Raw genomic sequence first — 15,484 nt, 5'->3', positions numbered from 1 at the left:
ATTGAATGATTGAATAATCATGGCAATCTTAGGCTGCCTGACTCCTGTACTAAAACGAGCCGCGCGGCTGCCGCAATACCTACTCGCGACTCAATGTGAAGGCGGCCTTAAGCATTGCAAAATCTTTTTGGGTTATTTTCAATTTTCCTTGCAAATGTGGTCTCAATGATATAAAGTACTTTACCTACACTCAAATTCAAAGGATATATTTTGTTCTTTGATAAGATATCTTCAATTCCCATTGGCAGTTGAACAAACAAATAGTGTTGGCGCAGTTTCGGCTTTTGTTACTTTCGGCTAATACTCGTAATGGCCGAAATCTCGCCAAAGACTAATTTCCCAGAAATCGAACATCTATAGAATACGAACTGTTGTGAGAAATATGACTACTTCAAATCTTATTCTTGTTGTATATCTTAATATATATAACTCAAAGATGACTGACTGACTGACATAGTGATCTATCAACGCACAGCCCAAACCACTGGTCGGATCGAGCTGAAATTTGGCCATCAGGTAGATGTTGTGACGTAGGCATCCGCTAAGATAGGATTTTGATCAATCCTCAAATTATAAAATAGGAGATGAAATTTTGTATGAAATTTTGTAAATTTTAGCCCGATCGGGCTGAGTCCTTGATACCTACTTAATAATAATCGGCTTTGATACCTAATTAATAATAATACTTCTAAGCGAGCGAAGCCGCGAGCAAAGGCTAGTTAATTCAAATATTAAGGAAATTAAAGATCAAATAGTGCATGAAAAAATAAAAATTTTATTTTTTTTTCTTGTACTCCTCTTAATATTTTAATTTTTTTATTATTATTATTTACAAGTTAAAGCTAAGAGCTATGGCAAATCTGAACCAAAATTTGAAAATTCGGCTTAATCGAGCATTGAAGTTCGGCTTGGATATTGGCCAAAATCGGCTTTCAGTCGAACACTGCAAGCAAACAATAAAACAAAGATATTGTATAGCTGCTCTGTTCGCCGGTCACTCAGTTCCATATATTTCAATGAATAAATTATTGTTTTGTTTATACGCAAATAACTTATTTCCTCGATGGTTTGAGGAAGTATCTGTTTTTCCTCGCATCGAGGCGGAGTCATATTTTTTTATGAAACAAGGTGGCAAACGAGCAAACGGGTCACCTGATGGAAAGCAACTACCGTCGCCCATGGACACTCGCAACATCAGAAGAGCTGCAGGTGCGTTGCCGGCCTTTTAAGAGGGAATACGCTCTCTTCTTGGAGGTTTGCAGGTCGTATAGGTCCGGAAATACTGCTGGTGACAGTTCGTTCCAGAGTTTTGCAGTGCGCGTCTGAAAGTTTCGCGAGAAATGTACGGTGAAGGACTGTAACTCATCAAGGTGATGAGGATATTTTCCGCGTGGGACGATGGCGAAAAGTTGCAGGTGGTATAATTCCGAACAATTCCCCAGAGCACTCCCCGTGATACAACCGATAGAGGATGCAAAGTAAAGCTACATCTCGGCGTAATTCCAAGGGGTCCAAGCTGTTTGAAACACTATGGCAGTCAATAATTTGAGCGGCCCTTCGTTGGATACGATCCAGAGGGAGCAGTTGGTATTTTGGCGCCCTTGCCCAGAGATGAGAACAAAATTCCATATGAGGCCGAACTTGCGACTTGTAGAGTTGTAGGTGTTGGTACGGACTGAAGTATTGACTCGCTCTGTTCAAAACATCAAGCTTCTTCCAGGCTAACTTGGCCTTACCCTCTAGATGATATCGAAACTGGACTTCGCTTGATATGCTAACGCCAAGTATTTCAATGCTAGGGGAGATGGTTAAAGATGTGCCCTCAAAACGAGGATATACGACCATTGGTGACTGTGATTTTTAGTGGTGAAAGCGCAGACTTGTGTCTTGGGTTGGATTGGACCAAGTTACGTCTACCCCATTCAGAGACCTTCTCCAATGAATTCTCCACCTTAGACACAAGTTCGTTTCGACTCTCAATGACATTTAGCCGAGAAATATTGGGGGTATATACAGCATATTCACCTGTGCTATCATCGGCATAGCAATGAATGCCGTTGGTCTGTAACATGTCATTGATATGCAGTATGAATAGGGTAGGCAATAGCACACAGCCCTGAGGGGCACCAGCATCAACAGACTGAGTTTCCAAGCATTCGCCGTCAACCACGACCTTTATGCTTCTGTCTACTAAGCAACTTGTGACCCACTTGCATAATTTCTCGGGCAGCCCGTATGATGGTAGCTTTAATTTCAGCGCTTTATGCCAAACCCGATTAAAGGCCTTTGCAATGTACGAACTAACAGCCAATGCCTCTCCCTTCGACTCAATTGCCTGAGCCCAAGGATGAGTTAGGTACGCCAAGAGATCACCAGCCGAGCGACTCTTACGGAACCCGTACTGTTTGTCGCTTAGTAATGCCTGGCCGTCCAAATATCGAAGAAGCTGGCTATTGATAATGGATTCCATTATCTTCGAGAAGAGGGAGGTTATAGCGATTGGTCTGTAGTTGAAAGGAATTGAGCGATCACCTTTTTTTGGGATCAGGTGCAACAAGGGTGTCTTCCAAGAAGCCGGGACGATTCCAGAGGACTAGGAGAGCCGAAAAAGACCCGTCAAGACCGGAGCCAACTCTGGAGCACACTTTTTCAACACAATAGGAGGGATTCCGTCAGGCCCACTCGACTTTTGGATATCAAGGGAACGGAGGGCTTTTCGCACTGAGCGCTGATGAAACCGAATATCCGACATGATGCTCGAACATCGCCGTATGGTTAGGTTAGGTATAGGGTTTCTGCCCCCCGTCATCTAGGGTCGAGTTTGACGCAAAGACCTTGCCCAGAAGATCGCCTTTGTCTTTTGCGTCCTGGGCCAACGATCCATTTCCTACGTGTAGGGATGGTAGGGTTGGCTTGCACAGGTTCCCAGGAAGGGAGGCGCTCGAGTCTCTTGCCAGTTCTATTGACGTGCTGTTTCTTTGGCCGAGTGACCTCTCTCTTGAGGGATCTAAAGGCAAGGTTGTACTCTATTTTATATGTGCTGGTATTTAAATCCCGAGCAGTCACTGCATTGGCCCAGGATCGGTAAGCCTCCTGCTTCCGGCGAGAAGTTTTTTTCGATGATGAATCAAATCAGGGACGAAATCTGCCGCCAGTTGGCACTACAGAGGACGGAATAAAAAGTTTCATCCCTTGCAACACCACATTTGCAACAGAGTTGGCTGTGTTGTCGGGATCATCCGGCGAGAAGCACACGTGCCCCCAAGGATAGGAATTAGGATTCAAAAAACGACCGCATCCCATCCCAGTCTGCTAACTTGTAGTGCACACACGATGGTATTTAGCAGCACGCTGTCGTAACACCGTCGTAAGTGGCACAGAACTCTTAATAGGGCAATGATCCGATGAACCGAGTGGTGCGGTAACGGATATTTGGTAGCCATCAGGATTTGAAGTCAGCAGAAGGTCCAACAAGGAAAGATTCTGACCGTCCACATCTGGGATTCGCGTAGGTGTAGTAACCAGTTGTGTCAAGTTGTTCGCAAGGGCAAACTTGCAGACAGATCTCCCCGCATGATCAGTTTTACTGGAATTGAGCTAGTCGGCGTGCGGCATAATGAAGCGAATTAATGTACAACAGGTTAGAGAAAGAATATTCTTTCTTCGATTTCTTATTAACAGCAGAAGAGACGCGATGTCGTATCGTGAAACGAAGCAGCATCGTTGTACGACGCAACGTCTTATCGTGTTTATGTGTGGGAACCATAATGTAGATACTTTGAAAAGTAAATACTCACGTTCAAGCCGTAGTAAGTAAGTATATATTAAAGTGTTAATGTGGGTACTGGGTATGTAATGAACAGAAGCACCTTACTATATCTTTCCTTTATTCTTATTCTCTTTCATTAAACAAAATTAAACGAACGTTCACCAATAACAGAGCCGCGATGAGAAAATTTTTCATACAAAATGATATTACTTTTTCTTCGGTTTTAAATTGATTTCATTATTTTTTTTATTCATATCATAAATATTCATACATACAATCATTCATTCCATAGCATTCTGTGATGCTACAACAGTGGGGACGGAGTCCATATATTTTGTCCTATTGTTCTTTAATATACAGTGTGTAACAAAAATAAGTGATAATACTTTAGGGTGTGTATGTATTCGTTGTAGAGAGTTCACTGCGAAAGTAGCAGCGCTGAAAGACGAAAAAAATTTTTCACTTTTGTATGGGCAAGGGCCCGAGTTTCGTCATACAAAAGTGAAAAAAAATTTTGGTCTTTCAGCGCTGCTACTTTCACAGTGAACTCTCTACAAGGAACACGTACACACCCTTAAGTATTATCACTTATTTTTGTTACACCCTGTATATATGTTTATTATACAGATTTTATTTTTTATGAATTATGTAATTAATTTAAAAGTAAAGAAAATAAAATGTTATGTATTTATTTCATTAAATGTAGTCTAAAATCAAGAAAAGCAAAATAATGCATGAATAATAATAAAAGCAAAACAACAATCATAACAAATAGATTTTACAAACAATTTCTCACCAAGCATTAAAAACAAAGTATTCTTTTTAGCCATCATTTTCAATTTGTATAACTTTATCACTTTTAATGTCTTATCGGTCAATGAACTCCAAGTCTACATTTTTTAGCCTCGCAGCAAGGAGGTGCTTCTGGAAACCGATCTTCTTGCCTGATTTCTGCACAGCATTCACTTTAAATTGTCGCATCAGATGGACAATCCCTGCCTTGGCTTGTACCGTAGCGAACCTCTGGCCGATACACATTCTGTTTCCCTTACCGAATGGCAGGAAAGTTTTGTCTATTATGGGATCCTTTTTCTCCTTCGAAAACCTCTCCGGCTTAAAAACTTCCGGCTCCGGATAGTGCCTCTCGTCGCGTTGCAACGCAAACACAGGAATAAATACGGTGGTTCCCTTGTCAATTTTTATGTTTCCTACGGGAAGAGTCGTATTCTTAACGCACATCCTGCCCAAAAATCCGATAGCGGGGTAAATTCTCATGGACTCGTTTAAAACCATTTCGAGGTATTCCATATCCGAAATGATATCGAAAGTCAAATTTCCTTGGCTCTCCTCGAATGCTTCGTCGACTTCCCGATGCAGGCGCTCCTGGACTTCCGGGTGCTGTCCAACCAGGACGAAAAAGTTAAATATTGTCGTCGCCGTTGGTTCCACGCCAGCGTTGAAGAAAAAAAATGCTTGCGCTGAAAGAACCTCGTCAGTCGGCTTAATTTCCAGGCCCGTTTCATTATCTCTCAACACACCTTTTTCTTGCAAAGCTACGCAGAGATCTCCGAAGTCGTGTCTTTTAACGTTCAACTTCTTCCTTTCTCCGATGATCTGCTTAATCGCTCCGATGAAGAACGCCTCGTGTTCTGCGGCCAGTTTCACATTGAAAAGCTTCGTTATGAAGGAGCTGGAGATCGATATAACAAATTTCAAGTTCTGCCAGAACGTCGTGACCCCAGCTTTCTGCGCCATCTTCAGAAACGGGGAGTCAAAGACCGACTCCGTGGTGACACCGAACACGGCCGCTCCCATGGCCGCGCTGCAGAACGTGCAGAGGGTATTAAATGCGTTACCTTTCTTCAGTTCTGGATTATTTTTTATGTACGGCACGAAGTCTTTGGCGCTCTTGTCTATAATGTAGTACATCGACTTGAGTTTGGAGGACGTGAACAGCGGCGTCATGCTCTGCCTCATCAGCTTCCATTTGGCACCAGTGATGAAGATCAGGCTGTTGGACAGCGTGTCCCTGCTGTTTGGCGCAATGGATCGGTCCATGAAGGAGTTGAAGTCGACGGTTGTCACGTGCTGGACGTTCGTCGGATCGGTCACAATCAAGTTGGGCGAAAACAACGCCCCGATCCCCACAGCCGGTTCGTTGCGGAACTCGTAGTAGATACCCTCCATGTGTTCGAACAGACTTCGATCTCCCTTGAAGAATTCATAGAATATTCCGAGCGCTCTACTCTTTTGGTAAAATTTGACACCCCGTTTTTTCCAGTAGGCTTCATTGTATACTCCTCTTAGATAAATTGCGGCTAGCAGGGCCGCTACTGCGACTATCAATAGTAACGTTATCATTTTGTCAGTGAGTGGTCCACGAGTGTTTGGCACGAACTTTAAATACTAACTGTTATCTCGTAGTTGTTATTATTAATATGGACAATAATGCTTGTCATCGTGACCAAGCATTAATATTTTATGATATTGAGACACTTTAACTTCTTAGTGGAAATCCATGTTTGGTAGTAATAAATAATATGCACTTTGCATGCACTTATTCAACTTTCTTAATGTACAGGATGTCATAAAACTAAGTGATAATTACTTTAGGGTGTGTATGTGTCCCGTGTATTATGTATAGAGTTCACTGTAAAAGTAGCAGCGCTGGAAGACCAAATTTTGTAGAGTGGAAATCTGTATAATTTTATCTTCCAAAATAATGTTGATAAGAATGTTATGATTAAAGAGGTTAAATATATCTCATTATCAACAAAACAGATTGTCCTATCCGGCGGTTTGTCTATCACAAGACTCGTAAACTGATAACTTAAGTCCGATCACCAAAGTCTGTATCGGTTTTGATAGAGCGCTAAGGAACAGTTCACATTGCAACGTGACAAGGCGATGCATTTTTAAATAGACTAGCTGTTGCCCGCGACTCCACTCGCGTGTACTTCAGCTTACAGCGCGCGGTGTCAGCCCGTTTCCGTGGTAAAAGTGGGATAGCTGCAAAAGCCTACATTACCACCAAGTTCTCTCAAAATCCATCTAATAAACAATATTAGTCTTTTAAAACTACTCCAAAAAACAACTTGAGAGGTGTCCAAGGGTCACCCGGATGGAACGAAGTTATAAAAAAAACTTGAGAGGTGTCAAGGGACACCCGGATGTTTTGACCACAAAAAGGGTTCTGTACCGTTATAGAGCAAAAATAGGCCAAAAATTATGTTTTTTTTGTATGGGTACCCTTAAATATATTTTTCATTTTTATTTTATTATTATCAGTCAATAAAGGTGTGACGACACGAGCCCTCAGAAAGCTCAGTGTATCTGCACGAATTCCTCCAACAGAGAGCGCCGCTCGCCGCTCTATAGCATACGAGAAAATTTTGTTCTGACAATTTTTCTGAGAAGGCTAGTATTCCAGCTGAAATTTCAAGTGCTTTTCATTGTGAACGCTTGCGGAGACCCTGTGATCAAAACGTTGAACTTTTGTGTGGTCGGCCGACCGAAGATTCAAGACAGAAGGCGGCTGCTTACTACGGAGCCCGATTGTCTACTGAAAAGGTAGGACCGACTGCTATCTGGCTCAGAATGTTAAGAGCCGCATAATAAAATAATATACTCATTCTTTAGATTGTCCCTTTTTTGAAGGTTCAAATTGAGAATCTTGTAACTTAACCGCAGTCGAGAGCTATTTACACGCTCTTGCCCACCTCTTGCCTCCCCAGAGAGCGTACAATTAAAGTGTTATAAATATTAAATTTATAATAATAATATGTAATACTAGATGTCCCGGTGAACTTTGTGTTATATACTCGTATATAAACCTTCCCTGGACTTTCAGGAATATTTGAAGACTAAAATTAGTCACACCGGTTCAACCGTTATCTAGTTATAACTTGACTAACACATTTGAAAATCCATTTTTATATACATAGACTATAATACTTTACTTGGATTAGATTTTTTCTTGTAAAATCGTAAATTAAACACACATTATAACTACATCATAATTATTTAAAATGTTATTAACGACTTAATATATTTTTTTAAACTGTAATATAACTGTAATAAGTATAAAGTTTATATAAAGTATCAAAAATTTTTATAGTGACCGGATACAGTGTGGCCATAATAGGCCACACCGGAAACAAGTGGCAAGTATTATTGTCGTCTCTTTTTTGACGGACTATATTTATTTCATTTAATGTAATTTTAAAATATAAAACCAATCAAAGTAAATGTATGAATAATAATAAAATCAAAACAAAAATAATAACAAATAGATTTTCCAAACAATTTCTCAACAAGCATTTAACACGAATTATCCTTTTAGCCATCATTTTCAATTTGTGTAACTTTATCATTTTTAATGTCTTATCGATCAATGAACTCCAAGTCTACATTTTTTAGCCTCGCAGCAAAGAGGTGCTTCTGGAAACCGATCTTTTTGCCTGAAATCTGTACAGTATTCACTTTGAAGTGTCGCATCAGATGGACAATCCCCGCCTTGGCTTGTACCGTAGCGAACCTCTGGCCGATGCACATTCTGTTTCCCTTACCGAAAGGCATGAAAGTTTTGTCTATAATGGGATCCTTGTTCTCCTTCGAAAACCTCTCCGGTTTAAAAACTTCCGGCTCCGGATAGTATCTCTCGTCATGTTGCAACGCAAACAATGGAAGGAATATGGTGGTTCCCTTGTCAATTTTTATATTTCCTACGGGAAGAGTCGTATTCTTAACGCACATCCTGCCAAAAAATCCGATAGCGGGATAAAATCTCATGGACTCGTTCAGAACCATTTCGAGGTATTCCATGTCCAAAATGTCGACTTCCCGATGCAGGCGCTCCTGTACTTCCGGATGCTGTCCAACCAGGGCGAAGAAGTTAAATATACGCCAAAGAATATAAACACTACGCGAAGTGACGCCCAGAATTATAAAAGCGCACAATGTGCGCGCAACAAATAAATAATGCGACAAAAGAATTTCAAACACAAGAAGATTGTAAACTAAAATATTATATGAAAACTAGCATAAATCATCTCTAGTATCAAAATAAAAAGTAGATAAAAAGCTATTCTCAGGCCTAACGAATGTACATACAAAGTTTTATAAAAATCGGTAGAGCCGTTTTGAAAGATTTCGCGCACAAACACTGCGACACGAGAATTATAAATATTAGAAAAATAACATACAACCAAAGTCAATCAAAAATGTATAATATAAAAAACCCATCCGACTGTAATCAAATTCAAAATAACCATCAATACAAAAGATTCGATCTTTTTGTGAGATAAAATTCAGGATCTTTTATTTCTTTGTATTGAAAAAAGCATTTTCTATTTTATTTTTAAAGAACAAAGAAATTCCTACCCTAGTAACAAGTGTAATCTTTATTTGATTATGGAAGAGGAATTCAATTTTAAACTCAATTGCTTCCCCATGAAGGTTAAATTTTGCTCGCTCGCACAGTTTTATTGTATAGACAGTACTTTGTTTTGAATTACCCCAAATGATTTCCCTAAAAATGTTACAAGGACAATAATTAATTGCCTAAAAACTAAATTGAAGATATTCGTCGAAAATTCTATTTCCAATCTCTGTAGATAAGGAAACAATTTGCAGGGAAATAAAATTCTTTTTTTTGCGTGGTAACGCGTGGGTCAAAAGTGGGTAAAAATTGTCTCTGGCATGGCACTTTCTATTTTTAAAAGCTTTTATTTAACTTGCCCTCTATGTATGTCAGTATGTATGTTCGGGTGGAATTTTTTATAAACTTCAACTAGTACCTAAGTATTGAACTAGACTAGCCTACTTCATAATATTAAGAAAATTGGAATTGGAGGTTTAATATTTACTCGTTTAGGCGATAATAATCAGAGTTTCTAAGGCGCTAATATTGACTAAGGAAACTTTTAGTTATTATTATCAACATAATAATGTATAGTGTAATTACAGTATTAATAGTGCTGGTTAAATGACATAAATACTTGTGGCAGTGCAAATTGTCCTTGCGCAGCTGTATTTCTTTAGATATCTTAGTATTTTTACTCTGTTTTCGTATTATCATACGTATCATACTTGCGCTCTAACAAAATATTTAAGAAACAGATAAGGAAAACCTTTTTTAACCTATTGTACGTAAGTTCTCCTAAAAATACGAAAAACCTTGATGCTTTTCGTTTAATAATTGACGTCACCCTTAACTTCCGTCGTGTAGAAATTTGACAACCGTGCTGGAATCTTAGGATTTTTATGGTACTGGCTTACTCAAATGAAATTGTCGCTTGTTTCCGCGGTTCAAATGTAAGTCCAACGCCGAAACTCCCAAACTTGGATTTATAAAGAATCAGGAGTTCTCTCAGCACCTTCCGAACCACGGTAGGTATACCAGCTGGTATACCTCGGTGCAAAATCTTACTTGTTGGTAGCATATGCTTAGAATACTTCTCACGAAACCGAAGTCACCACAATATGTTTCCCTATAAATTTTGAGGAGTTCCATCGATTACTTATGGATCTTTCATCAGATCACCCTTTTTGTGAATTTAATACCAAATTGAGATGATACCCTAAATACCAAAAGAAAAATTGTGAAAATCGGTTAACAAACGGTGGAGTAATCGTTGAACATAAAAAAACGAACATAACACCTCTCTCATTTTGAAAGTCGGTTAAAATTGTAGCCTATGTGTTATTCTGATGCATAAGCTTTATTGTTGTAAAGTTTCATTAAAATCCGTTCTGTAGATTTTGCGTGAAAGAGAAACAAACATTTTGTTTTACTTTTGTTGTAACAATTGGTTATAATTAACTGTAATTGCTACCCGAAATAATCAGGCTATCGTCAGCTTATTTTCTACTCCATTTAATGACATAGGTTTCAAATTAAACATTTATAACCCACGCCCATGTCCCACGAATATCACTAGTCCCACAATCTGTCCAGTCTTCGCAAAAACCGTACAAATGATATCAAGGACAAGGGATCAATCAATGTCCAAAATTTTCGCCCGCTGCTATAATTTAATATTAGAAAAAGTTTTGCCACCCCTGTCCTAAAGATTGTGTTGATTAAGGGGGAATTTACAAGACTCTTTCAATTAAAGATCTTTTGGGTTACGAAACTTTGTTTATTCTTTGGCATGCCTTGCAGCTATAACAGTTTTGTTTCGTACCGTGTACACTTTGGCAAGTAAGAAGTTCAAAATTTTTTCGAATTGTAGAAAACTTTAAGTGTTTTTTTTTTTCATTTTCTTAGCCATTATAGATCCATACTAGTATATTAAATACCAAATTGTGTCTGTCTGTCGGCTATTCACACCCAAACTATAATTGATAACCTATTTTGCTGGGTATGGAGATTTTTTGGTATTAAAAAATATAGTCCCGGGATATATCCCGGCGGAGTAATCGTTGAACATAAAAAAACGAACATAGCACCTCCTCCATTTTGAAAGTCGGTTAAAATTGTAGCCTTAGATGTTTTATTCTGATGTATAAGCTATACAATATATTATTGTAAATTTTCATTAAAATCCGTACAGTAGTTTTTGCGTAAAAGAGTAACAAACATCCATACATACATACATCCAAACTTTACTTTTAACATACCGAAAAGGGACGGTTCCCGCTTCCCGCATTGATATTATTATATGAATAAATTATAATAATATCAACGCGGGAATGTTTTGGATGAGCACAAAATAATTCATGTATTTTATGTACTTCAAAAAGGTCGCATTGTCTCAGACTATATCAGATTTTATCACTCTCTGAGATTATTTTTTTTTAATTATTTTTCCGCAAAGTAAAAATTTTGCAACATTAATTGATATTTTTTACAGGCTTTTTCACCTGTAAAAATATCATTTTTTTTTTTATTAAATAAGGGGGCAAACGAGCAAATGATCTACCGCCACATTAAACTCGAGATTGTTTGACTTATTATAGTTATTACGTGTTTAGGTTAGTACCTGTACTAAAATATATACTATCTAATACTTAATCTGAATAAAATTTGAGTTTGAGTTTTGAATTTATCAGAACACGTCCTACTATAATTAACTACAATGTAAATATTATATTTCAAGTAAAAAAACTTTTCTTAACTAAACAATTTCAGTTGGTAATTATTTTCGACTTCGCCCATACAAATAAATAAAATGTAGCAAATAATCAAATACGCAAATTACTTTTAGCAGACGTCTTAATTTCATACAGTAAACAAAGACCGTCTATTTACACAAAAGTCGAATGAATTTGGTACTTAAATTTTATTTACTCAATTAATGAAAATTAAATGATTATTTTTAGTTCGGTTATAGAATCAATATCCAAAATGTAAAAAAAAGAAGTAAAAAAATATTTACACTAATAATAACTCCCACACAAGTTTCGGTGGCGGTGGCCTACGCAAGAGTAATTTTATAGTGCCCAAGTGAGTGCGCAGTACGCAAGAGCACACTGGCGAGAGATCAGGCGCAGGACCGAACACAACCTCCGAGTCAAGAGCCATACTCTTAACCACTGGACCACGGAGGCGTTAATTTATACCATTTATCTCATGAGAGGAAAACGAATACATACGGTCTATATCATAAAGCTGAAGGGTTTTTTTTTAAATTTATTACATGAAATTTTAGTGTATTGTTACAAAACATAAACTCGCCAAAGTATGACAGTTGATCACCTCAAAACATCCAATTTATCGTACTATATATTTTGTAGTCTAATCACTTTTTTTTCTATTTCTGAAAAACAAAATAGGCCTTTTTGAACAGACACTCTACAACTGTGTTATACGGTCATTTCCTATTTTGACTAGTCTTATATAGCCCCATTGAACGAATTAGGTGCAATACCATGCCCTTAACTACCATTAGAGCTTGGTATATTGGCAATATATGTCACCATGGCGTCCTTTAAACATTATTTCCTCTTCTGATAAGGCCTTTGGTTAGATTACCATTATTTACAGCTAAAAGTTTAAGCGACTGTACTTTTAGCTTTGTTGCAGCTTATTCAAGATAAAAGTAATCTTATAGTATATAAAATTCTCGTGTCACAATGTTAGGCCGCGTACTCCTCAGAAACGGCTTTACTGATTTTAATTAAATTTTATATGCATATTCAGTGGGTCTGAGAATCGGCTACTGGGTCCTTATTATATTGATAAGTGCATTTGTTGAATAAATAATAGTAAATTATTACAACTCGAGACTGACGGCGACCATTGTTTGTGCGACGGGACAGCGATGGACGTTGCCATGGTGACATACTTATTTAGTCACTTCAATAAAATAATACGGGCGAAATACTTTATATGGCAAAGAAACGTTTGCCGGGACAGCTAGTTAACATAATATAATTATAAGATGATCATCAAAAGTTATTCATGATAATATATAAGATGATCATTAAATCTTTTTTGTGAGTTAGTTTCTCGATTATATATGAAATATTATTATTTATAGTAATTATCCCAGCAGTATAAGCGTCAATTTGACGGAAACAATATGCATTTGTAATTTAAAAAATCATCTAATTGAGTGGCATGGTTTCTAAAGAAGTCAAGGGTTTTCAGTTACCTATATAAATAAAATCTTTATAAATATTATCTCAGTTTCTTACGATTCAGCATAAAACACGATATCGAATGAAACATTTGGTGCATTTGCCCGCGCAGAGATTGACATTTTTACGACGAGCCATAATGTAATGACTAAAGTTTTTTACTGTTCCCCAAGATGTTAAATATTTGAGTTCAGTGACTTTTGCATCGCATACACATTTTAAATTCAGGATTAATAAAGCATATTATGCTATTTATAGCTTGACCACTGTAAATTCGACCCTCGTAGCATACTCGTAGCATACTAAATGTATGCTACGAGTATGCTACGAGGGTCGACTTTACAGCGGTCAAGCTTTAGTACTCTGTCAGAACGTGTAATATTTTTAATTAATCTTGTAAATGATAAACTACACTAAAAATATTTCATGTATACATCGTACTTCGTAGTATGCATCACGTAGACGTTGTACAGCTACCGTAGAACAGCTTACCATAGCATACAGCTATGGTAAGCTCGGTGTAGTATAACCCTCCGTAGCATACAGCTACGAGAAGTATGGCGAATCGTAGCAGACAGCAACGCGAAGTATAGCAAACCATAGCAGACAACTACGCGTAGTGTAGACAACCGTAGCATACAGCTATGAGAAGTATAGCGAATCGTAGCAGACAGCAACGCGAAGTATAGCAAACCATAGGAGACAACTACGCGTAGTGTAGACAACCATAGCAGACAACTACACGTAGTGTAGACAACCTTAGCATACAGCTACGCGTAGTGTAGACAACAGTAGCATACAGCTACGCGTAGTGTAGACAACAGTAGCATACAGCTACGCGTAGTGTAGACAACCGTAGCATACAGCTATGAGAAGTATAGCGAATCGTAGCAGACAGCAACGCGAAGTATAGCAAACCATAGGAGACAACTACGCGTAGTGTAGACAACCATAGCAGACAACTACACGTAGTGTAGACAACCTTAGCATACAGCTACGCGTAGTGTAGACAACAGTAGCATACAGCTACGCGTAGTGTAGACAACAGTAGCATACAGCTACGCGTAGTGTAGACAACCGTAGCATACAGCTATGAGAAGTATAGCGAATCGTAGCAGACAGCAACGCGAAGTATAGCAAACCATAGGAGACAACTACGCGTAGTGTAGACAACCATAACAGACAACTACACGTAGTGTAGACAACCTTAGCATACAGCTACGCGTAGTGTAGACAACAGTAGCATACAGCTACGCGTAGTGTAGACAACAGTAGCATACAGCTACGCGTAGTGTAGACAACCGTAGCATACAGCTACGCATGGTGTAGACCACCGTAGCATACATAATATAATTGTAGATGTATAACCCTCAGTACAATACAGCTATGCGAGTGTAGACAACCGTAGCATACAGCTATGCGTAGAGTAGATTACTTTATTTTACTACGCACAGTGAGGCATTATATAGCATATAGCTGCGTAGAAATCTGTAGCATACAGCACCGTAATAAAATGGTAACATACCTGAAACATAACGTAAATTCGTGGTAATGTTCATTATACAATGCAAGTTGACGCAACAAAGTAACTTACGGTTTAACATCTATTATGTTGAATAAACGCTTTAACTTAAATTAATGAACGATTAAAGTCGCTTTCATACTGTAAACTATAAAATTGAAAGCTAATAAAAACATAGTAAGAATTTAGTTAAAACAGCGTCGCATTAATTTCGGTTCTCAGTTTCAACGCGTCTACGCATCGTGTTGTGGTCTGAATTGACCCTTTGTGACTTTTCACCTTTTTGTAAAATTGAAACTGAGAACCGAAATTAATGCGACGCTGTTTTAACTAAATACTTTCAATTATACAACTTTATCTATATCTCAACGCTTTACTATTAATTAGCGTTTAAAGCATTAGTTTAGCATATTTTATTTATAATAATAATATTATGTACTATGTACTTCAAAGTCATAGTTTTCAGAAAAATCTTTTCTTGCACTGTGGTGACTTTTTTTTTATATTACGTGCCCAAACTTTCTTGACTTCCTTGACCAAACACGATAAATATTAAAAATGTAGTAAATACCTTTTAAAATATTACAGCATACCTTAAAGTATAGCGC

The 15,484-nt window shown here is 37.9% G+C and overlaps 2 protein-coding genes across 2 annotated transcripts in view; both read right to left on the bottom strand.

Moving 5' to 3' along the window:
* Positions 1-4,442: 4,442 nt before the first annotated feature.
* LOC121729482 (cytochrome P450 6k1-like) lies at positions 4,443-6,130 on the bottom strand. The gene has a single exon (XM_042118005.1). It carries the CDS (start codon positions 6,128-6,130, stop codon positions 4,637-4,639), a length of 1,494 nt encoding a protein of 497 aa, XP_041973939.1. The 3' UTR covers positions 4,443-4,636.
* A 2,022-nt stretch (positions 6,131-8,152) lies between these two features.
* Positions 8,153-15,484, bottom strand: part of LOC121729481 (probable cytochrome P450 6v1) — a 55,276-nt gene continuing 47,944 nt past the window's right edge. Inside the window, exon 3 of the mRNA XM_042118004.1 lies at positions 8,153-8,690. Coding sequence (XP_041973938.1) covers positions 8,153-8,690 — 538 coding nt within the window. The remainder of the gene's footprint in view (positions 8,691-15,484) is intronic.

This window comes from Aricia agestis, chromosome 8, assembly GCF_905147365.1.
Source record: "Aricia agestis chromosome 8, ilAriAges1.1, whole genome shotgun sequence".
Classification (NCBI taxonomy): domain Eukaryota; kingdom Metazoa; phylum Arthropoda; class Insecta; order Lepidoptera; family Lycaenidae; genus Aricia; species Aricia agestis.
Note: the sequence above shows the minus strand (reverse complement) of the source record. Positions and strands in the feature narration are given on the sequence as shown.